This window comes from Perognathus longimembris, chromosome 2 (genome assembly GCF_023159225.1).
Source record: "Perognathus longimembris pacificus isolate PPM17 chromosome 2, ASM2315922v1, whole genome shotgun sequence".
Classification (NCBI taxonomy): Eukaryota; Metazoa; Chordata; class Mammalia; order Rodentia; family Heteromyidae; genus Perognathus; species Perognathus longimembris.
Genome location: NC_063162.1, coordinates 9,741,469 through 9,767,170, shown reverse-complemented (window position 1 = coordinate 9,767,170; position 25,702 = coordinate 9,741,469). Strand labels below are relative to the sequence as shown.

At 38.9% G+C, this 25,702-nt stretch overlaps 1 protein-coding gene across 1 annotated transcript in view; it reads right to left on the bottom strand.

The window, feature by feature from the left end:
- The window catches only part of Cacul1 (CDK2 associated cullin domain 1), a 63,658-nt gene that overhangs the window by 18,358 nt on the left and 19,598 nt on the right, over positions 1-25,702 (bottom strand). The window contains exons 2-5 of the mRNA XM_048338150.1: positions 24,983-25,109; positions 24,016-24,118; positions 1,820-1,915; positions 1,020-1,122 (exon numbers count right to left, since the gene is read on the bottom strand). Coding sequence (XP_048194107.1) covers positions 1,020-1,122; positions 1,820-1,915; positions 24,016-24,118; positions 24,983-25,109 — 429 coding nt within the window. The remainder of the gene's footprint in view (positions 1-1,019; positions 1,123-1,819; positions 1,916-24,015; positions 24,119-24,982; positions 25,110-25,702) is intronic.

Genomic DNA, 25,702 nt, shown 5'->3' with positions numbered 1-25,702 from the left:
ACATTGGCATAGTCTTAAAAAAAAAAAGTATGTCATACATCAGGGTTCTGGACCTCTATTCTAGATTCTAAAATCTCTTGTCAACATAAGATCACCTTCATCTCCACTTCTGTTTGAAAACCTGGCCTTTCCTAAAATAAAGTGATCCCAAGTTTAACAATTCCTTGTTTTAATTTCAAACGAAAAAGGTTGTGGTCAAATTTGGAACAATCCTCTTATATATTCTGGTGGAAGTTCATTGTGACAGCAATGAACAGTGACTAACAGTAAAACAAGAAAATGCATATTGCAAATCCAAATATATGCCAGTTGTTAAAACATGTCCTTCTAGGAGCTGCATAAAATAGGAGCTCTTAAAGGTTGCAGAGAGCCTGAGTGACAAGGCCCTGAACTCTACTTGAAGAGGCTATTCTTCCAGCTATGATAGGATGGTATACTACCTTCTGCAAAGAGCAGGCTGGGAACAGGGAGAGAGGAAAAGCGGACTGAGTTTGCACTTTGATCTCCTTATTCAACCATCTACATGGGCATATTGAACAGCTCACAAGTCTTACGTCAGAGAAGAGAAAAATTCATGGCCACAAGAAGTTAAGAAGCTTAACACAAAAAATTATACCACAGTGAAGAAGGGTTCCTGAATTAATGTGTAAAAAACTAGAGTGAATCCTGTGCTGCCACTTCACAGATATAACATACACTCCTTCCAGAGTCCACCAGCAATTAAGTGAGGAGAGAACCCCCCTAAGAATATATCCATTTAATTGGGGTGGGGGGGACCTAGACACAAAATACTGTCCAACAATCTAGCAAAGTGGTTCCCAGCTTACTGAATGATCTTCAAACCATTTTTCAACTTCCCAAGTTATCTCTATGTGAACTTCAAAGACTTCCTAATACCTGGCTCAAAAGATGTCAACTTTGGAGTTTATACCACAATGCTCTCAGACAAGGGAGTGGAGAAAGAGAAAGGGAGGAGATCACCAGTGGTCTCACACCCCGTAATAACTTCAAGTACTTACGCATTAGGCTGTAAATGTGCTTTTCGGCAACGTGTTCAGTAAACAGCTTTATAAGGTCATCTTTTAAGTCTCTGTTAAGCTTGGTTTCAATGTAAAACTTATTCTGAAAAATACAAGGAAAAATAAAATGTTAGACATCTATCAATAAAGATACCACTTTTATGTTATATGTCTTTCTGCATGAAGTTGAAAGAATAAAAAAAAAAAAACATGAGCACAACACTTCCAAAAGAATACTGAAAGATACTAAATATTAACCTGACAGGAATGCAGAGACAGTGAGGCACCACTGCGTGATACATCTTTTAACTATACCAGCACCTAAAGACAACACTTAGGAAAGGTTCCATTTCTCACTATCTGGGCGAGGTGCAGGCTGTGGCTATGCACTGGCCACGAGTCAGCACACACTCCCCTCGGCACTCAGTTGGCTCTTTTGGCTTGTGGTGTTCCAGAGATCATTTTTGCCTTCAGGTCAACACATGTCGACTTCCACTGCAACCGGATCAACTAAGAGCAAGCTATGCTGAAGGGAAGCGCTTCTCAGCCATTTCATAACTGAGGACAAGGTGAACCATGTGGTCAGTAAAAGAAGAATCAGGGATTCTAACCTGCATGGAGACTGCCTCCCTTCTGCAGTTCTGTTACAGGACAAAATGCTTTTCCTTATTTATTTAGATCACTTTGAATCTCTCCTGCCATATTTAATTTTTACAATTAGCTGTTTATTTTGACTCTATAGGACAAAGAAGATGCTTAACTACACATCTTTTGAGAAGGAGCAAATAGCTGTAACTCACCATATATATGAAAAGAGGCACAATGCTCTGCAGTGCTCCCATATACTGTCCAAGAGCTATATTAAATCTTTCAATATAGAGATCTGGAGGGCTGGCCTGTAAGACAGAACATAAATGTGATCATTTAGGGAAAACAGGCAGAAGTCCTTCTAGCACAAATTGAAATGCAAACAGATTTAGAAGTAACACCAAATTCTCATGAAGGTTCACAATAAAGAGAAAAGACTTATACTCTGAAGACTTATTTCAAAGTCTACATTGTAAAACTAAGCTTTGGTTTATCCATCTTTAAAAACTGTACAACCTGAATGTATTACTTAAAAGGCTGTTCTTCTAGTGAGTAAAGATGTACACTGAAAATGAAGGTAAGGGCTAGAAATGTGGCTTAGTGGTAGTGTGCTTGCCTAGCATGGATGAAGCTCTGGGTGCGATTCCTTGGTACCACATAAACAAAAAGAATCCACTGGTGCTGTGGCTCGAGTGGTAGAGTTGCTAGCCTTGAGCAAAAGAAGCTCAAGGATAGTGCCCAGGCCCTGAAGCCTCAGGATAGGAAAAGGATGGGAGGAAGGGGGAGGGAGGGAGGAGGGGGGGAGGGAGGGAGGGAGGGAGGGAGGGAGGGAGGGAGGGAGGGAGGGACGGAAGAGAAGACAAGAGCTGATTGCTGGTGGCTCATATCTGTAATCCTGGGATTTGAGGATCATGTTTCAAAGCCAGCTGGAGCAGGAAAGTCCATGAGATTCTTATCTCTGATTAATCACCAAAAAGATGGAGGAGCTATAGCTCAAGTGGTAGAGTGCTAGCACTGGGTTTAAAAAGCTCCAGAATAGCACCCAGGCCTGAGTTCGAGCCCCAGGACTGGCAAGGTAAGTATGATTTAAAAAGAAAATTAATGTATGCAGACATTTTCTACAGCAATCAAACTATATACTAGGAAAATTCAAGGAAGTGTACAGGTCAAATCTATTAGAGTGGCTAATGCTTTTTGTTTTTAAATAATCATCTTAGGCTCAGTAGCATTTAGACTTCTCAGTGAGCTTCATTGTAAATTAAACAGCTTTGTGGCTAACCAACTACAAACAATATTAGCTAGAAATCAGAGACACAAACAATCCACAAATATTTGGAGCTCTAGGGTGTAGAATGACAGACATCCCTTATAAATCAACTACAAAAGATCAAAATAACATAATCATAAAGCTAACAAGAAAACAACTTCAATTTTACTGTGTGCGACTAATTCAATGTGCTTGTCCTTCCAAAACCGAAGCCCAAGTCTCCAGTCTAGCTATATTTGGAGGAAGTATTAAAGTTCCAGGAGGTCATAAGGGTAGGGCTCTGATCCCGTAAGGATACTGTCCTTGTATAAAGAGACTCCAAAGAGCTTATTACCCCCACAAACCCTTGCCCCCACAATGTGTCTTAGGGAATAAAGGCTATTTGAGGGCTTCAGTGAATAGCTTGTAGCAGTACCTACAAGTCGGGAGGACAACCCTTATCAGGAACTGAAACAGCTGCCCCCTTAAATCTTGGGCTTCTCAATCTCTAGGACTAATTAGAAAACAAAAACAAAAACTGCTCTTAGTCACTCACACTGGTATTTTTACCTTTTTTTTTTTTTTTTTTTGGTAGCAGACCAAGCCAAGACATTGTGTTTCCACAAAAGTACATCAAAGTACATCCATGTGCCATTTCACTTTACTCTCTAGATTAATTTTAAGGTTTCTTCAACCTAAGTGGGATAGTAATTTGCCTAAGGCTAAGGAATCAGCAGATGACAGATATAGGTGTTCAACTAAAAATTCATTCCTATGTCAGGATATAGTGGGATGGGCATGATAACAAAACACCAAACAAAATGTATTCATGTGAAAGACTCAAGATCTGATCACTATACCTTAAAGACAATGTCTTGTATTCAAACAAGAAATGCAACACTAAATCCCAACTTTGCATTATTAAATCTAACTAGGTTAGGACTCTATAGAAAATAGATCATGCTTAACCTAATTAGGCTTAATAATGCAAAATTATGAAGCCATTCCCAAGCTACTTTAGTGAAGTCTGAATAGTCTACTACTATCTTACGTTTTTCTCAGTTCTACTTAGAGGCTTAGAATGTTGGGGGAACTGCCTTCTCAATTTATTATGTCTCAATTTATTATCTTCTATTACTGAGTAACTACAGTTCTGGTGCATGCTAAGTGCACCATTTCCATTTTTCTTCCTTGGTCAATCTGAGTCCTATGGCATTAACATTCCTCTGTTTTGTTATCCTGAGCCCCTCTTTTTTTCAGATCTTATTTTGTAAAAAGGAGTTGTCATTTAACAGTTTATGAATACAATGCATCTTTGTCAACGTCACTACTTTGAACGTGAGCAATCATCCCTCCCACTCATCCCCTTCCCTCCTCTTTGTTTTCATGGTTAAACATTGGATTCTTGACTGCATTCTCCCCCTCCTCTCTTCTTCATTCATCTACTCCTTTCCCCTGGACCCCAACCTTTCAAGTATCTACTTCCTTTTTCATGTCTTTCAAAGTTCAAACTTTTCACTTCTGTTAAAACTCTGGCTCTGGTTTCACAGCCTGTTCTTCAGGAGCAGCTTAGCACAGCACCCACATGGACCTACTAATAGACTGCAAACAACATCCATGTGCAACTTCAGGCCTGGACTCTTCTTTTCTGCCTAATAGCGCTCTCCTTGCCCCCTAGTCAGACTCACTTCAGCTAACCCTCAGACCTTCTTTACAATTTATGTCACTTCCTCAAAACTATTTGAAGCCTCTTGGCCTTTCAAGGGAGCAACTCACTCACTGCTTTTACTAAGGGCCTCTGCCATTGACTGCAAACCCTTGGAGGACAAGAGCTGTGTTTTATTGAAATCGAAATGTTCAATCTGAATCTAATCTAGTCTTTTAATATAAATTTGTGTGTATATATATGTATGTATACATACATATATATTCAATGAGCAATTCACTTAACACTGAATCTACACTAAATCAGAAAAAAAACTGTGCTACTTCCACGATATGCTGAGAATCAAAGAAAACAATGTAGAAGTGCTGTGAAAAATGTCAAGTACTTCTCATATGTATGCAACTATTGAGAGTAAGATTTCTTTCTGAATTAGCTACATTTCATTTAATATTTCGAAAACTCCAAAGTTATTTAAAAGCATTCTCAAGAACATGGAGAAATGGTTCTACGTCACAAACTTTAACTACCATTAACGAGCAGAATCACATGCAATATCTTCTTCTAAACAGCTTCAAAGAGCTCTGGAAATGATATGTCAGCATTCAGAGAAGTTTTACAGGTATTATGGGTAAAGAAAACCTTAAAAGCTCTTGCATTAAAATAATTTTCTCTTTTCATAAAAGAACACTTTATCCCAGTTAAAAATATGAACGCTGATCAAAAGGTACATTTAACAGCAAAAAGAATAAGTAAAATTGAATTCCTTCATTATTCCTTTCAAGAATACCCAAACCCTCAAAAATTGTAAGTATTAAAGAGTACTTTTTGTACTGAATCAAATGTCAGAACACTTAACTTTTTACTTTCATGTAGCACTTACTCAAAATCTTTTAAATGACAAGACTATAGGTGTAACAGTCTTCTAAAATAAAACACAATCTTTTCTAGGAATCTAGAAACAAATGTCCTTTTGAAAAATCTAATCAAATTGTTCTTCCTCAAGAACTCACATTCAGTATACTTTGGGATCCATTGGGAAAAAGCTACCTAAGTTGATTTATATTATTTTATCCTAATTGACCACTACATTAAATGAATTTTTTTTCTGAAGCCAGAAAAACAATAGTCATCACTAGAAACTTGTTCCAACCTCTGTTTCTTAACTGATTTACTTATTTTGAGTAATGCTGGGATAGAGCCCGACCTCACATAAGCTATGCAAGCTATGTGTGTTGGTTACATCAATGACAATATCCCCTAGCTCTGCAGGACCTCACTCTACCACTGCACCACATCTGTGGCTTTCATAATAGACCCCTCCTGTCTGACTCACTATTGGTGTGTGTGTGTGATGAATAAATGTATTCTGTGACTTAAAATCTGAATGAGTTCAAATGTGTAGAGTCTCCTTTTACTCCTTTCTTGGAAGCAACTAGCACTTAATTCACGTATACCTTTCTAGAAACAATTATGCACATAAAGTATTTACAGCTGGTTTTGCACAAATGCCTACATATAATCACAATGAACTTCACTGTTCCTAACACGTATCTTGGGATTGGTTTTAGTCTAATGATTCACAAACATTTTGGTTTCTGGAACCTTTTTACTGTTAAAATAATGGACTTTAAGTATTCCAAAAAGCTGCACACATGTATTTGAGACTGAAGAGAGGATCACTTGAGCTTAGGAATACAATACCAGCCCCGGAAATAGCAAGACATTATCTCTAAAAGGAAAAGGATGAAAAAGGAAAAGACCTTAACATTGTATGGGGGAAAAAAAAAAAACACAACTACATTTTCCCATATAAAACAAAAACTTAGCATGATAAAGTGGCATTGTTTTGACATTTCTGCAAGTCTCTTTAGAGCCTGGCTTAACAGGAGACAGCTGGATTCTCATATCTACTTCAGTACTACAGCAACCGTGACATGTTTTGAAGTAAATGGAAAAAAAATTCGCTTCACACAGATATGTAGTTGGTAAAGAAAGTGTAGTTAATATAGCCTTTTCAGGCAATTACAGATATTTTCCCCTGAAACTTGACAAGTAGTAGTTCCTTAAAGGTTAGTTGCAAAGTAAATTCTGAACTCTGAAACTATCCATGTATTTTATTTCCAATATACTACAACCCTTTGGTTTATCTTCTACTTAAAAGAACACATTTCTAACATCTCATACTGATCATCTGGAAGATACTAATTCACCAAGTCACATTTTCACTGTATGCTAAATGAAAAGTCACAGCCCAAAGTCACAGTTCAACAAAATTAACTTTCACTGCTCCATTTAGGACATTCTCAAGTGGAACTGGCTCTCTCATTCTTTAATCACACATGTGAAAATAAAGATTTATACTAAGGTCCTGCAGTTTCATCCACTGATGCTTCTGTACCCCAGAATCAATGTCAACACAGTGAAGGAGGTAAAAAGATCCTAATAGGAATTAGGAATAGAAAGCCAGTTTTGATTAAGCAGATCCCTGAAAAGGCTTCAAGGATCCTAGGACAACATTTAACAATGTCTACTCTTGAAAATAATATCTGAGTGTACTATTTAATCAGATTCACACATTGATAGCTCAATTTTTATTACCATGGATAATACAGCAATGAATAATTTCATATGGATTTTAGTATGTAAATAGTAATTTTCAAGAAAGTTTTAAATTAAAAAAGAAGAACTAGGGGTTGGAGGCATGGCTCAGTTGGTGGAGTACAAGCCAATCAGTGAACACATCAGGTCAAGTCCCAGTCTCATATCTTAAGAAAAAAATGCTAAGTGATAATCTCATACTCATTATATAAAAAGAAAAAGTAGTTTTGCTGTCCATTTTTTACATAAGTAAATCAATGACCTCTAAGAATATATACATATACAATATATTAGTAAGTGTAAGAAACATCTTAAATCAAGAAAGTCAGAATTGACATGTGTACCTTTATAGGAAGGTAAATGTTAATGCTTATCCTCTTTACTAGAACTAAATAAGGAAGTTGGAAGGTCAATTCCTCTATTTAAATGTATATTAAGTTTAGAAGAGGATTTGTTTAAACAATGTTACTAGCCAATAGACTTTACTATGATCTAAGTTTGTACTGCCCGTAGTTCAGTATGGTGGCCACTAGTCATGTGTGATCAGTAAGCACTTAAAATGTATTTAATGAAACTGAGGGGATAAACTTTTTTTTAAAAAAAATTAAGACACTGTGGATGTAAAATTGTAAAAATTCATATTTATATTCCTCCTAATATAACTAACCCCATCCTCTTCCCACTAAAGTAAAACATTAAAAAATTACTGTGCTTTTTTTTTTAATCTTCACAAACCACTGTCTTCAAATAAATGAGTTGTGCAAGTTAAAAAGAAGAAAGGATAACGGGGAAAAAAACTAAAAAGCCTAACAAAGCCACTAACAAGTCTTCAAGGAAATAATGCATACTAAAATTTTTCTAAAATTTAAAAAATGCAGTTACAGAAAAATAATCAGTACCCACACTGGGTATCACCATTGACATTTTTGTATCTTTCCCTCTTTGTTTTTCTTCTGTATGTGTGTCTGTCTTATCTGTTTTAACAAATATGGGTCGGTACTTCAGCAGCCTGCTTTGATCACTCCACTATTTGTCATGTCTGGAGTACAAGTATAATAATGATCGGCCATCAGTTCCTTTCCTCTGGACACCTACACTGCACTTTGCCATAAAAACAGGCAACGTAAGTTGGAATGCAAGGCTGTGTGTGACAGAATCCCCAGAGGCAAGGCTGGTCCACACCAACTACCAGCCCCTCCCAGAAGCTGCCACTCAAGCATCCAGAAGTCCTCTGACAATGCCACCCAAGTCTAGGCCTGTCAGGATTTGAGGACTGGAGGGTGCCTGAAAAAGCCCAAGCATATCACTTGGGTCGTCCAGGAGCAAAAAAGGTGGCAAACAGCAGAAAATGGAAGACAAGGAGCAAAAACTGTGCCATAGAACCTGCTCAGATTCAAAGAAAAAGCCATTTGCTAAAGGATAGGTAAGAAACCTACCTGTATCTTGCCGATCTTTGCTTGACCTGAAGTAAAAACTTTTCTGAAAGATGGGCAAATAACAGTCTAGACTTTCTGTGGCAGGCAAGGGTCCAGCATAGTGAAAAGTCCATTTATGCCCAGGCTTTTGCACTACATATTACAAAGAAAATCTATATTGCTCTGAAGAAGGAGGAAAACTATTTCCTCCAAAGATACAAGGCAAAAGGTGGCTATTACAGAAGACAGAGGCTTGAGGAGGAGGGAGGGCTCACCTGTAGTAGGACCAAGGTTAAGAGCTAGAAGGTAAAACCTGGCTTACAGCCTAGCTTTATACATGTACGCATAATGGAACACAGCAGACATTCACTTACTGAGCATCTATCGCTGCATTCACACTAACAGCAGAGGTGAGTACAGCCTATGCAGTTATCATCTGATCCTAACAGTCTACCAACCCTTGTTCTTGACCCTCAATGAGGAAGAGGTACCTGCAAACTAGATCAGAGAAAGGGAGGTAGGAATACTCAGAAAATGCATTCCATGCTTAAGAGCTTGGGGTACACTTTCAGGTGAGCAGGGAAAAGAGGAAGAAAACAAACCCAAACACTCAAAACTGTCCCTGCTACCCTATCTCTCGTGTGTCAAGGAATAATAGCTCTCTACTGTTGTGTAAGAGATAATAAGCAGAGGAAAGACACCCCCCCAAACCCAGTGAGACAGGTCCTACTCAAAGCTGAGGGCCAAACAGAACAGAGAAAGGAATCCTTTGGGACCACTTAATAGGTAGCCAAACTTCATAAGAAGACTCTTAAAGCCACAAAAACAAATCCTACTCAACTACTGACAGGATGATTTAATTCCACATGCTAAGAGCCGGATGGAATACACCCATTTTTATGCATAAATACTATTTGTCAATCTCTACTGCTTTTTATACACAATGTCTCACATTCAATCAAAACCTAACACCAAAAAAAAACCCCAAGAAAACCAACCCACCCTTAAAAATTAAATGCTCAACAGCCCAGATGCAGATATGACCTACATGACCAACTTCTGTACAAAGCCTTTAAAATAACTATGATTAATAAATATACATAATGATTTACTAGACAACATGCACAAAATGTTAGGAATTTCAGCAAAGAAGTAGAAGTTATTTCCCTTTCTCTTTTTTGGTCAGTTCCAGAAAAGCACTCAGCCATGCAGCTCATGCAGCTTTCGAGGGCTGCTGGGACCCTACCATTTAAGCCACGCCTCCAGTCTGTGGAAACTATTTTTCAAGAGTCAGATGATAAGACATGTACACAATGCCTTACTTATGAAACTGTAACCCCTCTATACATCACTTTGACAATAAAGAAATGAATAAAAAATAAAAAAGAGTCAGATAGAAATGCTATTTTTCCAACTGTTTCTTCATTATCGCTTGCCATTGCTATCTACATTACCAAAAACAGCTTCAGTATTTTGATTACCTTCACAGATAGACCTGGATGTAATCTCAATGACCCTTGCTATTATTATTTTTTTAATCAATCTGCGAATTACTTTAAAAATTATATATGCTTGTATATGACCACCTTTGACAAAGACAACTAGAATGTAATATGCTCTTTTCTTAGTTAATTCCATGACTTTCTAGAACATACTACAATGGGCAGATGAGTCAAAACTCCAGCAGCAACATCACCAGAAATATAGCACCAAAGATGCTACATACAAGTGGAATTTTTTTCCTAAATTGACAAGTCTGATAGTGAACTCCCACTCTTACCTTGTAGATATTTTCATAGAACAACATATAACACAAAAGTTGCAGATGAAAAATGAGTCAACTTTAGAAGCAATTAAAAGCTTGTAACAGAGATACCGATGGTTACTCAAGGAGCTGTGAGATCTGGAACACTGTGGTTCCAAGTCAGTCCAGCCAGAAAAGTCTATGAGAATCCATATCCAAAAACAACTAGCAAAAAAGCAGGGATGAAGGCATGAATCAACTGGTAGAGTTCCAGGCCAAGACAAGAGGTAAGGTATTTATTACAAACCCAGTACTATACATATATATTTATTTTTTTAAACCCTCAAACTTACAAGAGATATTGCATATGCCTAATTAAGTTAAAAGAATTGTTTTCAACAAAAAGCTATAATAAAGTACAACTGAATCTAACAAAAGCTATAATAAAATACAACTGAGTCTTCTACGTAAGAGAGAAGATACTTATCATTTTATTTAGGTCTCTGACTACACGAGCTGGGGATATGGCCTAGTGGTAAGAGAGCTTGCCTCCCATACATGAAGCCCTCGGTTCAATTCCCCAGCACCACATATACAGAAAATGGCCAGAAGTGGCGCTGTGGCTTAAGTGGCAGAGTGCTAGCCTTGAGCCAGGGACAGTGCTCAGGCCCTGAGTCTAAGGCCCAGGACTGGCAAAAAAAAAGTTAACTTCTCTGGGATAAGAGCTTTATTATAACGACTGTCAACATTCCACTTTGGATTTGGATTTAAAAACAAATCTTTAAGTAACTTACAAAAACATTCAGTAGAATACTTATATATTATTAGTAATTGATAATAATTACTATCTAGTAATCACTAATATTACTGGCAGTAATAGTTTTATTTACAACCTATGAAAAAAGGGTACCAGAAAATGTTCTTACATAAACTCTTCTTTAGTAAAAAATATAGTATACTTTTGGAAGAACTGTGGTTTTATTTTTTAAAAAAAAGCAAAACATGCTTTGTAGTTCAAACAGTAAAGCCTTTAAAAAGCCATAAATTTTCAAAGCCCACAAGACAACCAACTGAATTATACTGCCACCCACTGGACAACAAATAGCAAAGCAACCATTACCCTGATTTTAAGCACCAGAAGACTGGTTCCATTTATGGTCAGAATGGCAAAAAAACCCAAAGCCCAACCTTTACATAGAATCAAAGTTAAGTAATGTTGACTAAATTCTGACTTATTCTGTATTAATTTCCATTATATTGACTTATTCAAATCACATTTAGCTTGAAACTAAAATATATTTAGCTTAAAAGACATGAAAATTACTCTAAATATTAAGATAGTTTAAATGTACTTAGTCAACTTCCTTTTAACTAAAACAGTTGATAACACTGGGGGAGGCAGAGGCAGGCAAGAGGATTACAAGTTTGAGGGCCGTCAGGGCACTTTTTTCCTCCAAAAAAAAAAAAAAACAAACCAGAAAAAAGAACAACAGTTAATGTAAACGTTAAACTACATAAACCCAGTCCTATTTAAGAATTAAAAACCCACAATGTTTTCACCCTTCCTTCTCATTAGGACCTGAACTTAGGACTTAGGTATTCTCTATGCTGCTCTTACCACTGGAATTTACTGCCTGGCCTGGCTTGTGTCACACAATTTACTGGGGGTAAGATTCACTGAGAAAGACACCAATTAACTTAATCATTGCTGACTATAAAACTACTTTTTATCAAAAAAAAATTTATTTGGTGAAAGAAAAAAACACTCTTTCAAAACTTCATTTAAATGTAATGCATCCAAGCCAGATGCCAATGGCATATTCCTGTAATCTTAGCTACTTAGGAGGCTGAGATGTGAGGATCATGGTTTCAAGCCAGCCTGGGTAGGAAAATCTGTACATGTCCATGAGACTCCTATCTCCAATTAACCACTAGAAATCCAGAAGTGGTGCTGTGGCTCAAAGTGGCAGAGTGCTAGCCTTGAGCAGAAAAACAAAGAAAGCTCAGGGACAGTGCCCAGGCCCTAAGTTTAAACTCCATGACTGACAAAATAAATAAATAAAATATAATACATGCAAAGATTTATATTTCTCCAAAGAAAAGAATAAAGCTTGGGGCTGGGGATATAGCCTAGTGGCAAGAGTGCCTGCCTCGGATACATGAGGCCCTAGGTTCGATTCCCCAGCACCACATATACAGAAAGCGGCCAGAAGCGGCGCTGTGGCTCAGGTGGCAGAGTGCTAGCCTTGAGCAAAAAGAAGCCAGGGACAGTGCTCGGGCCCTGAGTCCAAGGCCCAGGACTGGCCAAAAAAAAAAAAAAAAGAATAAAGCTCAAAATCCTAAACATTTTAAATAAAGCTTAAACTGCATGTGATTTATCTACAGGGTGGAATATCATTCAGCTACCAAGAAATTAAGTGTTAACTATGCTACAGAGTGATTAAACATTGAGGACGCTGCTGAGTTATCCAATTGTATGAAATGTCCAGAATAGGCCAATCTACAAGATAGAAGCAGATTAGTGGTCACCTGGGACTAAGGGAAAGGAGGACTGACTGCTAATGGATATAGATTTCTTTTTTGTGTAGCAAAAAATGTTCTAAGATCAGGGGCTGGGGATTTTTAGCTCAGCGGAAGAGTACCTGCCTGGTGAGCGCAAGGCCCTGAGTTGGGTCCTCAGCTCTGGGGGAAAAAAAACAACCATAAAAAACCAAAAAATACTCTAAGATCAGTGGTACATTAAAAAAGATTAAGTAAACTGTTAAAGGGGTGGACATTAGGGTATGTGGATTTCATTTCAATGAAAAATGAATATTAACCCAGCACCGGTGGCTAATGCCTATAATACTAGCTACTCAGGAGGCTGAGATCTAAGGATCAGTTTGAAACCAGTCCAGGCAGGGAAGTCCATGAGACAAATCTCCAAATACCCACCAAAAGGCCAGAAGTAGAGCTTGGCTCAAGTGGTAAAACACTAGCCTTGAACAAAAAAGCTCAGGGACAGCACCCAGGCCCTGCATTCAAGCGCCAGGACTGCCCATGCCAAAAGAAAAAAATAAATAAGTAGATTAAAGTAGGAGGGAATGATAAGGCATGCCTATAATTCCAACACTGGGGTAAGTAGAGGCAGGAGGATCACAAGTTCAAGGCCAGTCTGGACTACTTAAAGACTGTTCAGTGTGTGTGTATGGGGGGGGGGGGGATAGCAACAAAAGTAATACAAATAAAGGAAAGCTGTCTTTCTTGCTCCTGTTACAGGCTATCTGTACCATATTATCATCACCAGGGGGCCAGATTAAGGGAGCCTCCATCATTGAGACTCTATGGTATCCATAGGACAACATGGGAAACTGCAAGCCAACCTCAAAGGCTTTACTTGCTTGTGTAAAAGTAGTGTACATACTATTTTCACTAACAATTGGTGTGCTAAAGAAATTCACTTAGCCAAATCTATCTTTAATGAGACAACAAACACAAGTCTACCATGTATCCAGAAGTTAGGGAACTGGAACCATCTAGTCAACAGCAGCATGACACACACATTTATCTAACAAATACTGAAACTTAATTCAAGACTACGGTAAACCAAAAGAAACCAGCACTAATAAGTCAGCATCTGGTTGCCAAATATCAGTGTTACAAAGGTGGCATCCTAACTGGTAATTAAATACACGACAAAATGCTAAACTAAGAGCTACAGCAGTAGCATTAAGTGCTACAGAAGTAAAAAAGAGGATGATTAAGTCCACCTGGACACTGAAATTAACAGCTGAGCAAAACACCTACCAGGCAAATAGCATGCACAGCCTGCAGAAATGACAGAGGAAAAGTACTGGCAAAAGAAATCAGATGGGAAAAGACCAAGATGAAAAGACTATAGTCATACTGTTGTGGTGTTACTTTGGTGAGTTCTAGGTGTGAAGAGTCTTGAAATATGTGTTAGGGAGCATTGGCTTTGCTCTTTAGATAAGTGAAGAGTCAAAAGGTAAAGAAAATGTATGGCATGCTAAGTCACCCTAGGGAACAATAAACAAAACAGACTGGGGAAAGATGATGGGCCAAGATAAAGGTATAATCTATTGCTCAGGCAAGCATTCTGAGAACCTGAACTTTTAAGAGGTGGCAGGGATAAATTAAACATTTCACAGTGAGGAAAATTAGCAAGACTCTTAGGATATCACCGCACATTTCCCTTCCTTGTAAGCCCAATTCACAATTTTTCTGTATACTTATAATCTAGTACAGAATTAAGTATTCTAAAACCCATATTGTTCTACTCTCAAGTCCCCTCTAATAAACTCTTAATATTTTTTGAAACCTGTATGATCTTTGACTTCTATAGTTCCACCTCTTCCAACCATGCAAGTCATTACTGAGGAAATAACCGAGTCTCACACTATTCCTTTGAACTCCACCATGTGTCCCTAAAATGTCTTTCTCCCTTTTCATTACCAACAGGTACTTGGCTCTACTCAAGCTTTCAGGGGCCAGACACACACCTGAATTTATAACCTTTCAAATTTAGAAAGCATTATAGAACATATACCATAGATTATGAGAAAGACCCAGTAGGGACTGGGACAACACCAATATTTACAGAGGAAAGGATAGGATTGTTCCCATTAAAAGTTTCTCACATAAGCTAAGTTCGTTTTACAACCACTTGAGTTTTGGAATCAAATGTGTAAAAAGATACTGTTTGAAAGATTTTTTTTTAAGTCTTGGAATTACAGATGACCTATAATTCACTTACCCTACACCACAATCACCACTTCCCCACTGCTCATTCATTCTTACTCCATTCCATCTTACATCCTTAAACCACACCAAGATGCGTTTGATTCCTGGTATTGAGAGCTCTAAGAGCTCTAAGAATTCAGGTGCAATCTGCCCTCTCCAGCCTTGCTCTCCCAATCCCACTTTACTATGCTCCACTCTATCCTCGTAAGACCTGTGCTCACCGCCCAAGGAAGCAGCCTCTGCTTGTGATGGATGACCAGTCTCTACCTAGCTGGATCAGTTGTCACATTCAGCACTTCCTTCATTCTGCTCTGTACCACAGCTTCCCTTTTAGTACAGTGTTGGTTATGGGTTTGACACATATAACCTTTGTTATGTTGAGGTATTTTTTTTTTTTTTTGCCAGTCCTTGGGCTTGGACTCAGGGCCTGAGCACTGTCCCTGGCCTCTTCCCACTCAAGGCTAGCACTCTGCCACTTGAGCCACAGCGCCACTTCTGGCCATTTTCTGTATATGTGGTGCTGGGGAATTGAACCCAGAGCCTCATGTATACGAGGCAAGCACTCTTGCCACTAGGCCATATCCCCAGCCCGAAACTTTTTATTTTAATATAGTCCCATTTGTCAAGTCTCTCTCCACTCTGTTGTGCCCCCAGGACTCTGGTTCAGGAAGTTGCTGCCTGTGCCTCTAAGTTCTAGTCTCTCCAGCTCTGTCCTGCATTAGTTTCAGAGTTTCAGGTCTGACATTGAGGTCTTTAATCCATTTTAAGTTGATCTTAGTACTTGATGACAAGCTGAGATCCACTTTTAGTTTTCTGCATGTGGTTGCCCAGTTCTCCCAGCACCAATAGTTGAAGAGGCTATAATTTTTCCATTGTATGTTTTTGGCTCCTTTGTCAAAAATCAGTTGACTGTATGTGGTTTTATTTCTGGATCTTCTAATCTATTCCTGGTCTTCAGGTCTATTTTTGTGCCAGTACCAAGCTGTTTTTGTTATTATGGCTCTATAGTAAAGCTTGAAGTCTGGAATTGTGATATCACCTCCACTGCTTCTTTTGGACTAGAATTGCTTTGGCTATTTTAGGTCTTTTGTTGTTCCATCTGGATTTCTGGATTGTTTTCTCTAACTCAGTAAAGAACGTCACTGAGATTTTGATTGGGATTGCATTGAATCTGTATATCATTTTTGGCAGTACGGCCATTCTTACAAATTGATTCTGCCTATCCATGAGCAGGGAATGTCTTTCCATTTCCTGGTGTTCTTTGATTTTTCTAAATTTTTATAGTTTTCAGCAAATAGGTCCTTTACATCTTTGACTAGGTTAATTCCTAGATATTTTATTCTTTTTGAGGTTACTGAAAACCGGGTTGTTTTCATGATTTACCCTTCCCCTTGTACACTGTTGGTGTACAGAAAGGCTACTGATTTTTGTAGGTTAATTTTGTATCCTGCTATTTGCTGAATTGGTTTATTAGTGGAGTTTTGGAGGTTGTTCACATACAAGATCATGTCATCTGCAAATAGGAATATCTTAATTTCTTCTTTCCCTTTAATGTCCTTTTCTTGCTTTATTGCTCAGGCTAAGAATTCCAGAATTATGTTGAAGAGTGGATAGATTCTTGTTGCTGATTTTAGGGGAAATGGCTTTAATTTTTCCTCATTTAGCATAATATTAGCTGATGGTCTGTCATATATGGGTTTTAGAGAATGTTCCTGTTATTTCTATATTCTCCAGAGCTTTTTAAAATGAATGGGTGTTGCATTCTATCAAAGGCTTTTTCAGCATCAACTGAGATAACCATGTGGTTCTTGACCTTGTTGGTGTGGTGCATTACATTTATTGATTTCCTTGTGTGTTTAAACCAGCCTTTCATCTGTTGAATGAAGCCTACTTAGTCATAATGTATGGCTTTGTCTGTCACTCCTTTGGTAAATTTGGGGTGATATTTCTTCTCCAATTTCTCTGTTTTATCTTCAGCTCCTGATGATTTACTTTCCATCTCACTGGTTCTGTCACCCCTGGCTTCTATTGTGATCTGCATTGCTGAAACTGAATCCTATCTGTTTTGGTTTTCAAAGTGTTCATCTTGTAACGAGGCATAAGTGCCGTGTCTATTTTGCTCTGTACTTCTTTTTTGAAGTCCTAAAATTCCCTTAGGATTTCTTCCTTATGCTCTTGAAATTGTTTGTGCATTTCCTCTCTTGATTCTTTTATATTTCTTTGACCAATTCTGTTATATCTTTGATTGTTCTTTTGTCCTCTATCTTTCCTTCACTTTCACTGGAGTGCTTTCCTGTTGGCTTTTGGAATTCTTGTGTTTACTTAGCTGTTCATGAATCCTGTAATTTTTTGTTGTGATCTACACATGTGGGAGTGGGGATCTTGGGGGATATGTCCCCCAGCTCTGCCTGTTGGTGATTGGCTGGTGGCGGCCTTTGCTCTGTTCCAGGTTGGTTCACACTGGACCATGGACGCGGTGGAACCCCTAGCTAGGTATTGCCTGCGCTGGGTGATGCCTGTGCGCAGGTTTGGTCTTGGCAAGCTTGTTGCTGCAATTCATGCTTCCTGACAAGGGTTTGCATACAGGCACAGACAATTGGCAGAGCCTGGCGGGTGAGAAGCACTTTTTGTTGGCTGCTGTCGGTGTACTCAAACTGCGATTCCCATAGCAGGAGAGTAGGGTACACTTTTTTGCAGATCCGGTACAGGTGGCTCACACTCCACTGGATGCATGTCTCCCTCGTAATTCTCAGCTTCAGCTGAAGCTATGGCCAAGCTACGGCGGGTTTCCCACCTAGTGGGAGCTCTTGTGGGAGTCTGACAACCGCAGTACACTCCTCTGACTGCGGGGATCACTGCACGGATCCCAGCTGGCTTCCGCCGGACCTATGGCCCAGAGAGCTGTGTTTCCGGCTAGGGGGGGATCTTTCTGGAGGAGTCCAGCGAAGCAGGGCCAGTTCTACTTTCTGAGCGGGGCACAAGCCCATATCAGAGTTGGAGCCGGACCAGTGGCCCAGAGGGCTGTGTTTCCTGCTTTGGAAGAACTTTTCTGGAAGAGTCCTGGGCCTGGATACACTCCAGTGTCTGTGTGGGGCACCCTCAAGCTTCCCAGCCAAAGCTGGGCCAGTAGTCCAGGCTGCTTGAATTTCCACCTTTGGCACTGAAGCCTGGGGGGCTGGGGGGTAAGGAAGGACTCTGGGCCTCTGGTCCGTTCAAGTATAGATTTCCTCCTTGGGCGGGATGGGGTGGGTTTTGGATCAGGCTCTGTGGGTAACTGCTGGTCTGGGGTGGGGGGGGGGGAGGAGGGGAGGTGGTTGTATTCCCAATGGGGTACTCAGAGACCCTGGAACAGCTTGGGGGCTCTCCAGCGGTGCTATGGCAGATCACAGTTCACGCACATACAGCCGGTCGCTGCCACGCTTGCAAGCTGCCAGGTCTCGGTCCCTGCCACTGCGCTCCCTTGTGATGGTCTCCCTTTTGATGATCATGGGCTGGGTAGTGTGGCGGTAGGCTCTCTCCTGGTCTGTGTTTCTCCGCGTCTTGCTTCTGTTCTCAGATTCTTTCTGCTCTGGCCGGGTCCCCTGCTATAGGATTCCTCTGCATTTGGGTTCTGCGGTCCTGGGTCGCAGTCAGTCGAGGGCTGCTTTTGCCATGGCGGGAGGGCAGTCCTCTGCCGCTGCAGGCCTGGGGTGGGAGAGGGGTCTTCGCAGTTTTCCTTCTTTCTGTGCGCAAGTTCTCTGGTTCTTTTCTCTTCTTTTTTCGATTCCGTGAGTCTGGTTGTTCGTTTTTCTGTTGCTGCCATTCTCTTGGGGGGAGTTGCCTGTTGGTTGAGGAGAGCTAGGGTGTTTACTTACTATAATGACGCCATCTTCTTCCTTCCTCTCCAAGTCTTGCTATTCTTACCAGTCCTGGGATGTATGACCCTTCCGTTGGATGGGCTTTTACTTTCTATGTTATCCCTGCACCCTCAACTACTGTATCAAAGCTCTAATAAACTTGTCTATTAATCTCTTCTTCCAGAATAAATCAATAATCCTGAGAGAAGATGACCAAACATCAACTGTGGTTAATTCTGATGAACAGTAAGACTGTAGGATTCTGAACAAGACTGTATGCCCATAAAATGAGGATGTTTTGGGAGGCTATTCAGCCAAAGGAAGAGACTAAAGTATCACTTCCTCTCCATCACTTGGAACAAGAGGCAACACAGTATACAATATCACACCACCTTTTTCAATCACCTGGAAACCAGTGGTCAAAGGTAACAAAGGAATCGGAGAAGAACATGAACCCTCAAGCCTGAAAAGTAACTGATTTCGGTGAAGAAAAATTTAGATTTAGCCATGAATATGTGGTATCTATTAGAAGTAAAGTTCAATAGGCAAGTGGAGGTGAGGTCCTGTTTTGATACCTAAGAATTTCAACAGAACTTTCCAAAACTAACCAAGTATTATAAACTAAATTGGTAAACCAATTTTTTTCTCTACAGTTAACTATTTCCATTTATTTGTATAATAAAACATCAGAATTAGACATTTAAAAAGTACAGAAGAAAAATAAACACAAAATTTCATTAAGACATTTAAAGAAGAGCGAAGTTAAAGAGAAGTTAAAGAATTTAAAGAAGAAAAGCCTTTAAAATAAAGGCAAACTATACTGTCACAATTTCAGCTAATCAATCAGGGAATAAAAGAGTAGTGATAGGCAATCAGTGAAATATGGTAATAATACTAAGTAAGTTTGGCTAGATATTAAGTAGTTTTACTAACTCAAAAGCAAAAAAATATTTTATTTTTTTAAAGAGTACAAGATTGGGCTGGGGATATGGCCTAGTGGCAAAAGTGCTTGCCTCGTATACATGAGGCCCTGGGTTCAATTCCCCAGCACCACATATACAGAAAATGGCCAGAAGTGGCACTGTGGCTCAAGTGGCAGAGTGCTAGCCTTGAGTAAAAAGAAGCCAGGGACAGTGCTCAGGCCCTGAGTCCAAGCCCCAGGACTAGCCAAAAAAAAAAAAAAAAAAAAGAGTACAAGATTGTGCTTTTATATAAGATATTTAGGTTCAACAAATGAAAATAATTAAAATCTCTGCAAACAGTAAAAAGCAATTCTGAAAACCACTGGGGAATATGGAACACTTTCATATAGTACTTTTCAAAGTCAACAACAGGATATGACAAAGTATACAAGCTACCAGCTATTTTAAGATACCCTTGATAGAAGCTGATGACCTATAGGTCTCTCACATTGATTAATCAAGTCTAGCATATAATCTGATTACCTGCCAAATGAAACTCATCCCAAGCTGGTATTTTGGCTCAAAAATTTCATTACAAGAGAGGAAGGGTGGGGAGAAAGAATGCAGTCATAATATTCAATACACATCTCCTATGAAACTAGAAAAACTGAGGGGCAAGGTAGAGTTAGGATAGGGAAGAATGATGAAAAAGGTGATACTGATCAAGATGCACTACAATTTAAAAATGATAACTACTTTCTACAGCTAAAAATAATTTCCAAGACTTCATTATGAAAAACCAGGAGCACAAACAAAACACTCTGATCAAACATAATGATTCTGGCTCATGAGATTTGGCTAATATACTCTTATTCTGTCACCTATGACAATTTCCTTGAGATATCTACAAAGTAAAGATTACACAAATAAAATGCCTACGCATCTAAAAAATAAGGCAGTCATATAACTCCACTGACGCTACTCTTTTGTTGGTACAGATTTAGCTGCTGAGCATTCATTCAGTTATAGATGCATAAGACACTTAGAATAAAAAGACAAACAAGTCACAGTTCTCAAAAGAGGGCCAATGAAGACATGAACACAAAAACAGTTAACACAACTATTGCCTTAACAGATGTTACTGTCAGGAGGGTATGGGTCCATAAGCAAAAGAATGCCAAATCTGTTTCATTCTATTCTATCATGAAGGGAGTGCAGAAGTTCCAGGAAGGCTTTCCACAGGTAGATATAGATTTAATACTAAGAGAGAAGGAAGAAGTTTTTTTTACCAGGCAGGAAGCAGAAGGGGGGAAAAAATCCTAAAAACTTAATGTAAAGGAATCATATATTTTACTTTCGTGTGTGTGCACGCGCCTGTGTACGTGTGCCCACGTGCACCCACACATGCCAGTCCTAGGCTTAAGTCCAGTCCTGGGCACTGTCCCTGAGCTCCTTTGCTCTAGTACTCTAGCACTTGAGCCACAGCTCCACTTCTAGATTTTTTGCTGCTTAACTGGAAATAAAAGAGTTTTGTGGTGTTTCTGCATGGGCTGACTTCGAACCTCAAACCTCAGATCCTCAGCCTCCTGTGTAGCTAAGACTACAGCCCTGAGCCACCAGTGTCCAGCTCACAGATGTTTTAGTAAGCCAATCAATGTGAATGTTGAAATCTAAAAAAGGATGCCAAAATATTTAATCAAGAGACATCTAAGTGCTAAATGGCAAAGCTGGGGCAACAGCCTACCTAGGGTCCCTACATGCTTAACTATTTTGTCACTCTCCAGTGTAAAGTTTATAGCTATTATTAAATAGCAGTCTTCTAAAATAGAACCATTCAAAGCTGGCTGTAATGATACACACCTGTAATCCTAGCATTTAGAAGGCACAAACAGGAGAATCAAAAGTTCAAGGCTAGCCTTGAGACCCTACCACAAAAAAACAAAAACTATGGCCAGGATGTTGTAGTCCACTGGTAGAATGCTTGCCTAATGCATAAAGGGTCTGAGTTCAATTCCTAGCATCACTCAAGGAAAAAAAAAAAAAGCTAGCAATCAAGAAAGAAAAAGAGATTACTCTGAAGCAAGACTTTTTAAAAAAAAAAACAGAAACAAGATTTCTTTTTAATATGACCATATCACTAAACTCAAAGTGGGACATGTATTGACTAAAAATAAATTCCCTGGTCTTAAATATATCTTTATATTTGTTTTACAAGTACTGATACAGTTTTTGAAATACTAACACTAAAAGAGACACTGTTCTTAATCTAGTTTTCATCTTTAGGAATAATCATTCCTGTATTAATATAACAGTAAATTTTATTTCACCCTGTGTATAACTTGGCGCAGCTTTGGGAATTGCAAGATGGACTTAGTAAATGACACTTAGAAGACTGATAGTTCATTGTGGTATTACTAGTAACAGACAAAGTTTAAAAGCAACCTAAATACCCACCAATAAAAACTGGTTAAGTAAAGACACAATAGTAAAGTAAGGTAGAGCAACCTGGGGAGATAAACATTTGAGAAATGACACTTGAAGAGATAGTGGGACAGAAACCAGGGAAATTGGTGAATGTACAGAATGGCTAGAGAGGGGCAGGAAGTAAACAGGATTTGGCAGTAAGTTGTATTCAGGTGAAAATTCAAGGAAAGAATGGAGTTGAAAATTAGAAAGTTGGGAGCTGGTTGGCTCATATATATAATCCTAGCTACTCAGGAGACTTGAGATCTGAGGCTCACAGTTCAAAGCCAGTCCCAGCAGACAAATACAAGAGACTCATGCCTCTAACTAACTAGCTAAATGCCAGAAGTGAAGGTGTGACTCAACTGGTAGGGTGGCCAGCCTTGAGAGAAATGGCTAAGTAAAAGCATGAGGCTCTGGGTTCAAGCTTCAGTACTGGCCCACACGTGCATGTGCACACACACACACAGCATGAGGGGAAAAAAAAAATCACTAAAAGCTACAAGGCAGTTCTTGGGTTTTATCTACAATGTATATATACAATGCCCAGGCACTAAACCTTATTTCTTAAATCAGCATTTTGTATTTAGAAGCAAAAAGATGAAGAAAACAATTTATCATAACAATAGAAAAGGTAAATAATACCAATAAAAATTTAACTCTGGTTAAATTAATTTATTTTTTGGCCAGTTGTGGGGCTTCAGCACTGTCCCTGGCTTCTTTTTGCTCAAGACTAGCATTCTACCACTTGAGCCACAGTGCCACTTCCGGCTTTTTCTGTATATGTGGTGCTGAGGAATCGAACCCAGGGCTTCATGCATGCTAAGCAAGCACTCTACCAGTATACCACATTTCCAGCCCCTAAATTAATTTTCTAACACACTACTTAGTGCAATACCTATTTGATGTGAACAAGAGCAAATCATCTCAGGCCTCAAGGCAAGTGAGGAGCAAGCTCCAAGCATAAAGCATGCTTCAGCCATTTCTAGGAAGTGTGGTCATTCCAGAATTGTTGGGAGTACCCTAACTGTGGGTAGCCCTGGTAATCTATTTCTGAGTGAGTTTTCTGACACTATGTGACTTTTACACCAGAACTCATAAAGCTAATATCTGACCTTTAGGCACTGGAAATTCCCCCTTAAGCAGAGGATTTCCTACAACCTGCCCAGATTTTAACAGCTAACTTCAAATATGCATTCTGGAAAATGTTAGAAACTAGCAGACAAACTACTCTTTAGAGATAATAATACAAAACTAAAGTACACTGCATATGTGGTTTTCATTTTCTTTTGGCCAGTCCTAGGGTTTGAACTCAGGGCCTGGGTACTGTCCCTATGTCTCAATGTGCTCAAGGCTAGTGCACTACTACCACTTGAGCCACAGAAGAACTTCCACCTTTTTCTGAGTAGTTTACTGGTGATAAGAGTATCACAGACTTTTCTGCCCAGGCTGGTTTCGAATTGTGATCCTCAACCTACTGAGTAGCTAGGATTATAGGCGTGAACCACTGGCACCTGGCTACATATGTGTTTTTAGATTACAAAATTCAGTTAAGTATTCAAGTTAACAGAGAAAAAATAAGAAAAACAGCTGAGAAATAAAATATATTCAATAACAATTTTTCATAGTTATGTCAAATTTTCAAACTAACATAAAGATCAGATAATTTGATCAACATTCATCTAGAAAATATTCATAACTGTATCATGATCAACTGAACAAACGTATATTAAATAACCTAATTCCAACCAAATGGAGAAACCTAAAGAGGAAAAGATCAACACAATCAATTGTTTACCTGCAGCTCCTTTGAGACTCTCTCTAAGTGATTAGTTATCTTCTTAATCAGGTCACTATACATCTGTTCTGAGTGCTGCTGGCATACACACTTATACACACAACTGCAAAAAGAAAGAAAAACCAAGTTAAAGAAGCACTTAGTTCAGTGTAAAGCTAAAGCACACTTTCAATCACTGGTCAAATAATTCATCACTGAAGCAAAGGACTAACCAAAACTTTTAATAAAAAATTTCCCCTCTCCTAGTCAGTGTTCAGACAGGAGAAGTATCACCACTAGCTACAAACAATCTCAGGAGTACAGTATACATTTGGTCAGCACTAGAAAATCTACTACTGAGTCAGAGTCTAGATAACCTGTTATTGAGACTAGAGTATGAATATGACAACTTCCTATAAACCTCTGTTTCACAAATGATTATCAAAATAAGGAAGAATGTGACAATCAGTCAAGAAAGTTTCTAACTCACAACACTGATTACAATACCACCTCTGTACATCAGCTATGTGAACAAAGCTGCCACTTCTTCCTCCAGTCACTGTGTTCTTCTCATATCCCACCCCAGTTCTTAATTTGTTTCCATTTACCAGAAGCTGGGAGATAAAATAAATATCAGTAGATTAAACCAAGGCCTTCCTGTGGGACTACAAAAACAAATCCTAGTTTTAGACTCAATACCTCCATCATTCTTGCCTTTTCTCAAGCCCAGAGCAGTTTCTGTGTTAAGTATAATGGGCAAATTGATGTGGAAATATTTTATGGATCTAGTTTTCCCCCTCTTGATTTGAAAACCACTTTTGAAGCAAAAAGTATAAATCAATCTTCCAATCCACAAGTGTGGAATACAGAAATACTTAGAATTTCACTTTTCATATTTTGCATTATATGCATTCATGCTGTCATAACGCAAAGTGCCCTAAACCCCAATATGTCATCTCAAACCCAGGCAAATTAAAATTTGACTTACCTGTATATCTGTTCATAGGATATGGGGATATAGTCACCAGGACTCTGGGTTAAAAGTTGATCTATGGCACCATCCAATTTTGGCCAGTATGTGCTCTTATAATCTTCAATAGTTATAACATTCATTACTGCAAGTAAAAAATAAAATAAATATTACTGTGTGCAACATATACAGTAAATGCAAATCACAGCAACTGTGTGCTCTCAATCAAATTCTTCTATTACTTAAGCCATTATAATTAAGGGGAGGAGCAAACAGTGATCCTGGTCAGGGATGTTAATTTCAAACTTAAAAGAAACAATCATGAGACTGTCGATCTTTAGGAATAACAAAACAAGCAAATATCATTGGTTTCCTTCCCAGTTTTTTTAATAAGCTTTGTTCGCTAGCAAAGTATTCTCAAACATGACATGACCCTCAATACAGTGCCAATGATGTGTCAAAAGAGCCTACCAACACATCACAACAACGTTTTAGGAATCTGAACAGCAACAGTCAACCTTTACAGACATTCCTGGGAAAATCTACCTAAGGACAGGACTACAGGGACTAAAGTCTAGGGGCTGCAGTATCAAAACAGGTTTCCAGAAAACCTGCCAAACTCTTGGGTGTCACCAGTACATCACCACAGCCCTAACCCTCTGGAACTGTATAAGCCTAACCAAAAGCAAGTCAATGGCCTGGATCTTTCCTTCTGACAGATTCATTCTTTCACTCTGG